The 13,179-nt window shown below is 43.3% G+C and overlaps 1 protein-coding gene and 1 pseudogene across 1 annotated transcript; one reads left to right on the plus strand and one right to left on the minus strand.

The window, feature by feature from the left end:
- Positions 1-2,510: 2,510 nt before the first annotated feature.
- Positions 2,511-3,986, minus strand: LOC118677435 (annotated as a pseudogene).
- Positions 3,987-12,801: 8,815 nt separating this feature from the next.
- Positions 12,802-12,954, plus strand: LOC118675295 (60S ribosomal protein L39-like). The gene has a single exon (XM_036347779.1). The coding sequence runs from the start codon at positions 12,802-12,804 to the stop codon at positions 12,952-12,954; it is 153 nt and encodes a 50-aa protein (XP_036203672.1).
- The last annotated feature ends 225 nt before the right edge of the window (positions 12,955-13,179 follow it).

Consider the following 13,179-nt stretch of genomic DNA (forward strand, 5'->3'; position numbering starts at 1 on the left):
TTTGTTTTTAAGGTTGAATAATGTTCTATTGTAGGTCTATGCCACATTTTGTTTATTCATTCATCTGCCGATGGACACCTTTGAGCTGTTGTGAACAATGTTGCTGTAAACATGGGGATACAGGTATCTGTTTGAGTCCCTGTTTTCAATTCTTTAGGGTGTACCCAGAAGTGGAATTGATGGGTCATATGGTAGCTCTACTTTTAATTTTTTGAGGAGCTGCTATATGGTTTCCCATAGCTGCACCATTTTACATTCCCACCAGCTGTGCACAGGGTTCCCTTTTCTCCAAACCCTTGCCAACACCTTTTTTTAAAATAATAGCTATCTTAATGGGTATGAAGTGTTTCTTTGACTTTTTAATTTAATATTTAAAAATGTATTGTAAATGTGGAATAAAAATTTCAACATGAGTAAAAGTGTGCACAATGAAACATCAATTTTCCTCTCCCCTGACCCTAGTTTCCCTATTTCTAGAGGAAAACATTGTTTTGACCCTCAGGAATGCTCCTCCACATGGTCTGTGCATAGATGAGCATGTGTACGCACCCTTTTAAAACAAATAGAAGCATATAATACACATTATTTTACATGTTGCTTTTAAAAAAACTAAACATGCCATTTTCACTTAATATAACATTATAACATTCCATAACTGACAATAGGCTTAAATCTGTATAGGACACTGAATCTATAATTTAGAGTCCTCATCCTTCCAACCTATACAAAAAGTTTGGACTTCAGGGAGGGAACACATTTACAGCAGGGACTGAAGCAGACCTTGTCATCAAACACATTAATATTTCTGCATAGAAACATAAAAATAAGTTACACTAAGTGGGATAAACATTCTAAATAGCCACTCATTGGTTGCAGTCAGGTTTTGCCACCAAATGAGTTTATAAAGATTTTGGTTTACAAAGCTTTTTAGATTTCAGAATTACAGATAAGAGATTACAGGCTTATATTTTTAATTAATATTTAGGGAGTGGCAGATCATAGACGGAAGCTTTTCACATCTTACTTTTGATACTCACAATCACCTCATGATATAGAATTTTATAGGTTCAGAGACAGAAAGTAATTTGCTCAAATAAGTGCCCAAACTAGATCTTGAACCAAGGTCTACCTGATTCCCAAGTCTGGGCTCTTTTCTCTGTCTCACATGTGACTGTATGCCATTGCCCCCTGCAATTACCAACAGTGCCCCTTCACTCTAAAAACTGATGCCAAAACCGGTTTGGCTCAGTGGATAGAGCGTCGGCCTGCGGACTGAAGGGTCCTGGGTTCGATTCCGGTCAGGGGCATGTACCTGGGTTGCGGGCATATCCCCGGTGGGAGATGTGCAGGAGGCGGCTGATCGATGTTTCTCTCTCATCGATGTTTCTAACTCTCTATCTCTCTCCCTTTCTCTCTGTAAAAAAATCAATAAAATATATTTTTTAAAAACTGGGTGTTGGAATATATATTTTTACTTTGTAATCAGTGTATTAAGGAGACATTCATACATTTCAAGAATTGCTTAAATTCTGATATCCAGATTTAAGCTTGTGAACATATGACTTTAAACATACAATTAAGGCTATTCATAATTTGCTATACTACCAACATTAAATTACAGTTACTTTGGAGCATAAGTTAAATGGTTTAAAGTAAGCCAGTAACATACCTAAAACACACCTTCCTATCTCATACATGCAAATTACTTCTCCATGTAAAGGTTTCATCACTCAACTTCTAAGTAAGCCTATTCCAGAAGTCACTACTCTAAGGCTTATGGTCCAAAGAGAAGGGGGAAAAAATGTAACCAAGGACTGATATATAATAATAAAAAAAAGATGGCACAACAGAAGGGAATACAATTCTACAAGTGCAAGCCCTCAAGAAGCAGATTATGATAAACCCCTTCTTTGGAAAGGTATCATTTCTATCACTGATACCACAGGTTAAATTATATGGCATGCCACCTTCAAGTAACAGTTGAGTCAACAGAATAAATGCAGAGGCATCACAATGAATCCCACTTAATACAACTATACAAACTAACACTTCTCTACAAATTCAGTTCTTTGTCTGACTGCCAGTTAAATACAGAATTTTAACTTCATAGCTTAACAATTAAGGGTCACACACCAAAGTCAATACATATATCTAACATTTCAGTCTAAGCTATTCCATGTACATAACTGAAATTAATTACAAAAGTATGGCCTAGAAAATGCTAGGGGAATTTTTTTACAGGTATTATCTTGCACACAAGTCATCAGACATACAGGGCAAAGTCAGAGCTTTTTTTTTTTTTTATATTTTATTGATTTTTCACAGAGAGGAAGGGAGAGAGATAGAAAGTTAGAAACATCGATGAGAGAGAAACATCGATCAGCTGCCTCCTGCACATCTCCCACTGGGGATGTGCCTGCAACCCAGGTACATGCCCTTGACCGGAATCGAACCTGGGACCTTTCAGTCCACTGGCCGACGCTCTATCCACTGAGCCAAACCGGTTTCGGCAGAGCTTTTATATTTGAGTTTATTCTTCATTTAACTTTTAAAACACTACTATACTTGAATATTAAAACAAAAATAATAGCAAGTAGTGAGCATATTATGGTTACAGTCCTTCACTCATTCACTACTGTATATAAAATGCCAGCAGTGAGTGCTATTCACTGGCCCCATTAAGAGGTCTGATACTGAACACCACCCCTAGGATGATGTTCATCATCCTCGTATGCTTCTCCATTGTAATGGCGCTGTCTTTCTTGATTTGGATCAAAGTCCACCAGTTCTACCTGGTCCATTTCATCAGTCTCTTCTACTTCCTTCCTTTCAGGTAGGAGTTTTTCCAGCAAAGAGAGTTTATCAGGAGAGAGAAAGCCATTCTCAGGAAAGTTTACCTTAAATTCGATGATTAGGCGACCCTTTTCATATGGTCTACGATAAATTGGCATGCCTTCATTTAATACACACTTGATATCTCCATGCTTGACAATCTGACCTGGATGAGAGGTGATGACTATGGTTCAGTTGTCAAGAGTAGCTATTGGCTTTTGGAAGCCACACAAAGCTTCAACCAGCTGTATGTCCATACACATGAAAAGGTCTTCTCCTTGTCGAGTGAAAACAGCATGGTCCTTCTGATCTAAAACAATGATAATATCTCCTGGCTCCAGTCCTTGTTCCTGGTCTCCTTCACCATGGAATGTTATCTTCTGGCCATCTTTCATGCCTTTATCAATATGAACTTCTAGAATCTTCTTCTCTCGAACTATCTTCCTTCTGTTGCAGCTTTTACATCCGTCTTTAGGACTGATCCTTTCCCCATGGCCCTGGCACTCCATGCACTCAGACTGAATTTGCTGAACCATTCCAGGGCTGATCTGATGAATGCTTATTTGCATTCCAGTACCTGGCCATTTGGACAGCACACTACAGCTCCTTTCTTACCACCTCGGCCTTCACATTTATCACAAATCACATTCTTTTCTAGAACTAGTTTTCTCGCCGCACTATTATGTAAGTCTTCTAATGTACGGAGAGCTGATGCACAACTTTTTTAACTCTCCTTTCTCTCTGCTTCCTTCCTCCTCCACCAAAAAACATATCAAAGATATCCATGGGGGAACCAAAACCACCACCTGCTCCACCTTCCTTAATTGCTTGTTCTCCTCCTTTGTCATATAATTCTCTTTTCTTTGCATCAGAGAGCACTTCGTAAGTTTGAGAAAACTGTTTAAACTTCTCTCCCTTCATTTGGATTCTTATGAAGGTGGTACTTCAAGGCCAGCGTCCTATAAGCCTTTTTCAGTTCTTCCTGGGTGGCACTGGGTTTGACCCCCAAAACATCATAGTAAGTGGTTGCTTTCATTATACTTGACAGCCGGTGAACAGGCTGAGGCAGGTGTGGAGGAGCTGGAAAGAGCATGTTGCTGTGCGCAGCTGAGGCAGCAGCTGCTCCTCCACCTCTTACCGAGCGTTCTGGAAAGCTCCCTGGAGTATATATTTTATGGTTGTGCCAACCATACCATGATGTCTTGGTGGTTGGCCTAGCCCTTGACTTCCATAGATATCATTAGAGTTTGAGACAGTCTTTACACTTTGCTGGCCTTAGTGCTCCATTAGCCTGCACTTCACAACTTATTGTGTGGAAAACCACACAAGCTTTACTTCTTCCACACAGCCTTCCCTGAATTCTGTAACCACGCAGGATCTCATTTATTTTTTAAGCTTGTGGTAAAATACACATAATATAATATTGACCATGTTAGTCATTTTGAAGTGTACAGTTCAGTAGTGTTAAGTACATTCACATGGTTGTGCAACCATCACCACGATCCATCTCCAGATCTTTTCCATCTTCCCAAACTGAAACTCTGTACCGATTAAACACTAACTCCTCAAGAAAGAAGTAAAACTGTCATTATTTGAAAGTGACATAATATTGTAGATAGAGAAGTCTAAATATTCTACCAAAAAACTACCAGAAATGATAAATACATTCAGCAAAGTAGCAGGACACAAAATAAATATCCAGAAATTAGTGGCATTTTTATACACCAATAATGAACTATCAGAAAGGGAAATTAAGAAAATATTCCCAGTTACAATTGCATAAAAAATACCCAAGAATAAGTTTAAACAAGGATATACTTGTAAAAGACCTATAATTAGAAAATTATAAGGTACCAAAGAAAGAAATTAAAGATACAAATAAGAAGAAGCATATACATGTTCATGGATAGGAAGAATTAACATCATGAAAGGTCCATACTAACCCAAAGCAATCTATAGATTCAATGCAGTTCCTATCAAGATACAAAAGGCATATTTCACAGAACTAGAACAAATATTCCAAAAATTTATACGGAACCATATAAGACCCGGAATAGCCATAGCAATCTTGAGAAAGAAGAACAAAGTTGGAGGAATCATTCTACCTGGCACGAAACTATACTACAAGGCCATCATAATCAAAACAGCATGATACTGGCATAAAATCAGACATATAGATCAATGAAATAGAATAGAGAGGACAGAAATGAACCCACACTTTTATGGTCAATTAATATTTGACAAAGGAGGCAAGAATATAAAACGGGGTAAAGACAGTTTATTCAATAAATGGTATTGGGAAAATTAGTGCAAAAAAAAAAAAATGAAACTAGACCACCTTATACCAGCCACAAAAATAAATTCAAAGTAGATTAAAGACTTAAATATAAGACTCAAAACCATAAAAATCCTAGAAGGAAACATACACAGTAAGGTCTCAGACATTTCTCACAGCAATATTTTTTCTGATATACCTTCTTGGGCAAATGAAACAGAAGAAAAAATAAACAAATGGAACAACATCAAACTAAAAAGTTTTCGCACAGCAAAGAAAACCATCAATACAATGAAAAGACAACCTACTGAATGGGACAACATATTTGCCAATGATATATCTGGTAAGGGGTTAATATCCAAAATTTATAAAGAGCTTATACAACTCTACATAAAAAACAATCCCATTGAAAAATGGGCAAAGGATCTGAATAGACACTTCTCCAAAAAGACTAAACAGCTGGCTAACCTACATATGAAAAGGTTCTCAATTTCATTAATCATCAGAGAAATGTAAATTAAAACCACAATGAGATACCACTTCACACCGGTCAGAATGGCTATCATCAATAAGTCAACAGCTCCTACCCACTGGATGGCTTGGTTGGTTGGAGTGTTGTCCTGTACACCAAAAAGGTTTGGGGTTTGATACCCTGTCTGGGCACCTGCCTCGGTTGTAGGTTTCATCCCCAGTCAGCGAGCTTATGGGAGACAGCCGATCAATGTTTCTCTCTCGCATAAATGTTTCTCTTCTCTAAAATCAATAAACATACTCTCAGGTGAGCATTAAAACAAACTAACAAACAAACAAAGAAACAAACAGCAAATGCTGGTGAGGGTGTGGAGAAAAGAAAACCCTCGTGCACTGTGGGTGGGAATGCAGATTGGTGCAGCCACTCTGGAAAGCAATATAGAGTTTCCTCAAAAAATTAAAAATGAAACTGCCTTATGACCCAGCTATTCCACTTCTGGGAATATATCCAAAGAAACCTGAAATACCTATTTGAAAGAATATATGCACCCCCATGTTCACTGCAGCAGTATTTATAATAACCAAGATTTGGAAGCAGCTGAAAGTGCCCATCAGCAGCTGAGTGGATAAAAAAAAGCTGTGGTACATTTACACAATGGAATACTAAATGGTTGTAAAAAAGAAGGAAATCTTACCTTTTGTGACAGCGTAGGTAGACCTGGAGAGTATTATGCTAAGTGAAATAAGCCAGTCAGAGAAAGACAGATACCATATGATTTCACTTATATGTGGAATCTAATGAACAAAATAACTAACAAAAAATAAATATGGACTCATAAGAACAGAATGATAGCTGTCATAGGGAAAGGGTGCTTGGAGGCTGGGTGTAAAAAGTGAAGTGATTAAGCAAAAAACAACAACCCACAAAACTCATAGACATAGACACCAATATGGTGATGCCAGAGGGAAAGGGGGATGGGGAGGTGACAGAGGGTAAAGATGGGATTAATGATGATGGAAGGAGACTTGCCTTTGGGTGGTGAACATACAGTACAATATACAGATGATGCATTCTAGGATTGTACACCTAAAACACATTTAATTTTATTAACCAATATCTCCCCAATAAATTTGATAAAAATTTAAAAAAGTTTTCTTGTACAGCTGAAACTAATATTATGTTATATGTCAATTATATATACATTTAAAATAAATAAATAATGAAATTAAAAACAAACAAACAAAAAACCCCATTAATTCCCAGGTCCCTTATCCCTCAGCCACTGACACCCACCTTTTTAAGCCCTAACTGATCAATAGTGGTTCTAAATGGAAAAGCAGAAAAAGTCTTGAGTTTCTTTCACTTTTTTTTTTTTTTTTGCAAAGGTGTGTCCTCTTCCAAGGGGGACAGGAAGGAAGGCGCCGGACCTGCGTGTGTGAGGTCTTTGCTCCTTTAAGGCCAAAGGAGTCCTCATATCTAGGACTGATGCTGACCAGCATCTCTCATGCAGTGGCCGCTGTCCTATGTGCCTGCAGCAACCGTCCAGGTGAGGGCTTGCATCGGCTGCTTGACTGTTCTGAAATGGAGGCAGAGAGGTTGATGATGTGCACATGGTCACACAACTGACTCAATAGAGGTGGTCTGGCTTTGTGGATGAGGCTTGTTTAGGACCCCACGTGGGGTTGAGGTTCGACTATTAAGCCTCGGAGGTATCAGGTCTGTTTGGCTCAAACTGCATCTGGACATGAGCGACTGGCTGTGAAGCATCTGCCCTATTGGAAGCCCCGGGAAGCCCAGGTCTGACATCTTGCCCTGCACATCTTCAGACAGCGCCTGTTCTGGCTGCACCCACTTTGCCCTCCTACCCTATTCAGCTCACTAGCAGGAGGGGACCTGCAGAAGGAGGCCGCAGGTGGGCCTGCCCGGTCTAGGTCTGCAGGGTCTCAGCCTGGCAGGGCTGGGGACTGAGGAGCTGGAGAGTGCTCCGAGGTTGCCCTGGAGTTCCGCTGCACCTGGTGACCCTGAGACTGTCACCCAGTGCAGGTCCGGACATTCAGATGCTGCTGCAGCCTCTCAGAGGCCACAACTATGGTCAACACTAGGAATACTTGCCTGTTCTGGAAGCTTCTCCCACAGGAATGGGACTGATATCATCGGATGGAGGAGGGGAAGGTGGTGTCAGCCACCAGGGTTCAGCATCCAGGCACAGTTCCCTTCCTGTTACCCGAGCTCTTATGAGTTACTGACAGCTAATGGGAAGCGCGAAGAGTTTGAATAAGCAAAACAAACAAAACCCCAGGCTAGGGCACTGCCACCTCCAAGACACTGCGTGCTAAGCTGTGCACGGCCCTGGGAGTTGTGTGGCATGGCGGCAGGACTGCAAAAAGAGTTCCCGGGGGAAATGCATCTGGGCTTTGACCAACCCCTCCCAATGCAGTCAGAGAGGGGCCTGCGGTTAGAACTAGAAGAGGGTGTGTGTTGTGTGTTGTGTGTGTGTGTGTGTGTGTGTGTGTGTGTGTGTGTGTGTGTGTGTGTGTGTGTGTCCAGGGCAGGATATGTAAGTTCTAACATTTCCTGAGATGTTGGAAGGAGACCCGCCTGCCTAGATCTGCTCCCAGCCTTCCCTGGAGGCTCACAGATGCAGAGAGTAGGACAGGGCGGAGGAAACAGGCGGCCTCTGGCTGTCAGGACTGGAGCTTGTGTGTCCATAAAGGAGCTCTGTGCCTGCCCCTGGGCAACCCTGAGATGGAGGAGGAAGCCTGGGGACTGGTGGGAGGGTGGGCAGAGGCTCAGAGGGTGAGAGGGCCTGGGGGTGGGGTTGTCCTGAAGATGGGGCTCAGGCAAATGGTCTGTTCAGTCAGAAAAATGGCCTGTTCGGTCAGAATCTGGGCTCCTTTTGAAACCTGTACAGCAGAAGATGGATCCAAAACAAGCAGAGAGTCTGGTTTTACCCTCCGCTAGCATGTTTTAAAATCTGTGGTGCACATTTATGTTCAAACGCTGTTGCAGGGAGCTGTGGGCTCTCCCCAGCGTCGCCAGCAGTGGAAGGTCAGCTGGGGCCGGCTCGCTCGCGCAATCCCAGGCTGACTGTGGGACAGAAGTCAGGAGCCCATGCACACTGTCCTGGTACCTGCTCCCAGAAGCTCCCAGGCGGTGGCTGCCGGCCTCACTGTCCAGGGGCCTCACAGAGCACCTGAGGCATCTCTGCCCAGACTCCCACCTGAGGGCAGCATGGGAAGCCCCACAGGTGGGCTGACAGCGAGCTTGGCAAGGCGGGGAAGGCCCACGTGAAGGCCGCTCGGTCGGTGGGGACTGTGGGGACTGTGGGTCTCTAGAGTCGCTTGCACAATGCTTCCTGCGAGCGTTTTCACCACAGTTCCACAACTGTCATGTCAGCATATGACCTTTAAAACTGTTGAAAAGGAGCCACTGCTGGGAATGTGCTCAGGGAGCAGACCCTCCTGCCCCGTCCGCCTGCCTGGGCAGGGAGCCCGCGGCTGTGGAATGAGCCAGCCACGGAGCCCACTGGCTGGCTCACTTGGCATCTTGTCTTACTGTACTTTATTATTTTTCACCCTTTTGTCGTATGCACAGCTGTTAGAGAATTTGGCATCTCTTCACCTCCCGGAAGACCTAAGATCTCTGCGCCCTATTTCTCCCTCTTACACAGCGCACCTCCAGGGTCAGCCTGTTCTTTTGGCAATTTCTCCACCCCCAAATGCAGGTACACTGTTATCTTCTGATCCTCAGTGAGGCTCACTGAGCCACCTTCTCCCAGCATCATCTGTCTTCCAGAGGATTCAGGGGAAAGGGAAGACTGGGAATCGCTGGGGGAACCTGGCAAAGGAGGTGGGGGAGGAGCCTGCATAGGGGTGGGGAGGCTGGGAGGGAGAGAAAGGTCAAAGAGTGCCTCTCAGTGTCTCTAGGGCATCAAGGACATCAATCCCTACCCTCAAGGCCCCGGATCCATTCAAGGAGACCCTTTCTCTCTCACCGTTTTAGCTGCTCTTCCCTAGACCAGTGCACAGCTTTGCACTGATTTCTGGGATGTTTCAAACTGGAAACAAATGGACACATATTCTCCTAGGTCAGCCTCCATCCACTCTGGGGTGTGGGCGCTGGTTGCTTCAGGTTCCCAGGTGCCCTAGTGCCCACTGGGGTCCTCCTTCCCCCTCCTCTTCCTTTGTCAAAGCAGATTCCTCGCCTGTTATGTGGGCTCTACCTCTTAAGCATTGTCTCAGCACATTCAAGGGAAAAGAGCCCTGTTCCTTCATTTGCATACTCCCTCTGACTACTTTCTGGCTGCAATGGCAGAGTTAATGTGCCCTGATATTTACTATCTGGCCCTTTACAGAAAACATTTGCTAGCTCCTGCCCTTGTCCTCTTTCAATGGGTTATTGAACCATTCTACCAACTGCAACCTCCAGTCGGACTCCCCTCCCTGCCCACACCCTGGCTTTTCTAAAGTAAAAGTCTGACTGGCACTTTCCCTTTTGCTCCCCTGACTCCCCGTGTCCACTGAGTGGATTCTAAACACCTTATGGTTTGCAGGTTCTTCCTCTGGCTCCAGTCCTTTGGCCACTGTGCCACATCCAACCACGTCGAAGGACCTTCTCTTGGCTCCTTACCTGGCCTGCTGTGACCCATTCTCCAGTTCCCAGGAGAGCCTCGTCACTTCCAAGACTGGGTTAGGAGCCTTTTCTATGTGCTTGCATGGCATCCCAGAATTCTCACTTGATGTGATGTATCATGTTATATTGAAATTGTTCTATTCATTTCATCCATTCTATGTGTCAGCCACTAATCTAAGAGCTGTTGGTGAAACAAGAAAAACCCAAAGCTCCCTGCTGCTCTCTTACGTGCTAGTGGGGAAAATAGAAAACAAACAAGATGACAAAGCAGGACAGAGAATATTAGAGAGCAGGATGTGCTAAGGAGGAAAAGTAAACCAGGAAGGAGGATATGGAACACACTGGGACGGTTGACATTTTCGGGAAGGCCTCACTGAGGAGGTGATTTTTCGTAAAGGCTTGAAGGAGGGGTGGCAGGGAGCCATGCCAATATTGGGGAGAGAGCATTTTAGACAGCAATGCGATGGCAGGAACACACCCATCTGGTGTGTTTGAAAATGAGGCCAGGGTGGCTGGAGGGGAGAGAATGAAGAAGGGAGGAGGATGTTAGGGGGGAAATGCGGGGAGGGTAGACGTGTGGGGCTGTGGGGGCCATGGGAAGGACCCAGGCCTTTACTCTGAGGGGCTTGGGAGCCACTGCAGAGTATTGAACAGAGGAGTGGTGTGACCTGACGCGTTTTAATAGGGTCAAACTGGTTGTGACATTACTCCCCATTAGACGAACTCCTTGAGAGCAGGCATTGTGTCTTGTTGACCTTTATTCATAGGACGTGGCATTCTGGCTCGTGGAAAACCTCAAAATATGTTTTACAAATGAAAGATGAATGAGTGAATGTGAGAGTGAAGGTTATCTCCCAACAGCCAGGTCCTGGCTCCTGAGGGGTTGGGAAGTCTTCTCACTGTTGAAGGAAAGCTCTGGCAACAGATGCTGCCAACAGCCAAGTCCCTGGGGCTCTTAGCTGCCTGCTTAGACGTCGCTATGGCAGCAACACACATCTAAACCAGTTTTCCCTGTTGCCGCAGAAAGGGCTGCTTAATGGATCAATGTCACCTGGAGGGAGAATTTCAGGGTGTAGCACACTGCATTGGCCTTGGCCTTGCTCTGTGGGATGATCTGCTCAGTGGCATAAATGAAGGTACAGAGAGAGTTATTGCCAAAATTGCCGATGGAGGTGGGAGGGATAGATGATCTGTTGATTGATAGACTCGGGGTTTTTGTAAGTTCAAGCCAAGAGGCCCTATACATAGGAGAAGGTAAAATAGAAAGCCTCTTATGGTTCTATGTCAAAGCCAGAAAATAAACTGTAAAAAAAATTGAATTGGGGATATGTAGCTTTAGTAGATGGTAAAGACTAACTGAGTTAAAAGTGTGGAGCAATTGTTAAGAATCCTAAAGCAAGCTGAGAAGCCCTTCTAGAAGTATGTAAGCAGACACCTATAATCTGAGAGGTGTAATCCCCTCCTGACTGTGCAAGGCCGCTCCCAGGACTTCATGTCCAATCCTGGGTAAGACACCTGAAGGGTGCTGTGAGCTCACTGGGAGGATGACAGAAGAGGTATATTTGCAAGCACAGTGGGTGATTGGAAACATTTTGGGGGTGGGGATTCAAATATCTGAATTATTAGGGCAGGAGGGCTTGGGTTTGAGAATTATTCTGAATGGCTTTAATGGGTTAAAATAGGGTTAAGTGAATGTTAGTTCAACTGATAGAAACATTGACTAAACATGAGGTGGGGTAGCTTCAGGCCTCTTTTTATGAAGCGGGGGAGGAGACAACCAATGGGCACAAATGCTTAAGCATTAGATCAGCACTTTACTAGAAAAATTTAAAATCCCTTTTCACCTTGAGATGTCATGCATTTATGCTTCTCTATTACTGAGTGTGGTAGGATCTGCTAGTTATTCCTTAGTATCCATTTTTCACTTCTTTCTTAGTAAAAAACACACAAAAACAACTCAATATTTTTAGCATGCTTTTATAGAACAAGGTCTATTTTCCCCATCCTTCCTTGGAACTAGGTGTGGCTAGGGGGTAAAATTGTGACCAATGAACTAAAAGTAGAAGTATCATGTTCAACTTCTGAAACGTAGTAGTAAAGATAGGGGATATACCCTTACTTCCCCTGCCTCCTTGCTCTAGGCAGGAATGTGGATGTGGTGGCTGGAGCTCAGTAGCCATTTTGGGCTATGAGGTAGAAGCTCTATGTTGATAAGGAGCCTGGGTTCCTGATGACTGTGGACATTAATATAATAGACTGCTTACCATTATTCTTCATTTATGCTAGAGAAATATAAACTTGTATTTGTAACAAACCATAGTTATTTGAGGTTTTCTGAAATAAAGATGAGCACATTCATAACTACTATGCCATGGAAAATACACACATGCATGCACACATGAAGGAACAGCACTGAAATGAAGGACATAGAGTCTCCAGTTGTATTGCTTTGCTTCAAATTCCAGTTCTACTACTTGCTGGCTATGTGCCCTTGGACAAGTTTCTTAACCCCTCTGAACCTCAGTTTCCAAACTTATAATAATATTAATAATTGGCTCCGCCATCGAGATGTGTTTGCTTCTCCTTCGCCATGTCTTTCCACAAGACTTTGAGGATTAAGAGGTTCCTGGCCAAGAAACAAAAGCAGAATTGGCCCATTCCCCAATGGATTCGAATGAAAACTGGTAATGAAATCAGGTACAACTCAAAGAGGAGACATTGGAGAACCAAACTGGGTCTATGAGGGTTCACACATGAGAGATGGCTCACATATTTATGCTGTATCCAGGTTGCCTGCACCTTTAAATGATTGAAAAGATCAACTGTCTGGACAGTTGGGGAACTTTAATTGGAAAATTATTGGAGTCATGATCTTGCTCTGTTGATTTTTTTCTGCAGTAGTAGGATTGTTCAGTAATAAGTGTGCAAGACCTTTAAAAAGATAAATAGTAACAACTGGGCAACTTTC

The sequence above is a fragment of the Myotis myotis genome, unplaced genomic scaffold (assembly GCF_014108235.1).
Source record: "Myotis myotis isolate mMyoMyo1 unplaced genomic scaffold, mMyoMyo1.p scaffold_m19_p_2, whole genome shotgun sequence".
NCBI lineage: Eukaryota > Metazoa > Chordata > Mammalia > Chiroptera > Vespertilionidae > Myotis > Myotis myotis.

Coding starts and splice junctions, on each gene's coding strand:
- LOC118675295 (XM_036347779.1), top strand. CDS start 12,802: ATGTCTTTCCACAAGACTTTGAGGATTAAGAGGTTCCTGGCCAAGAAA.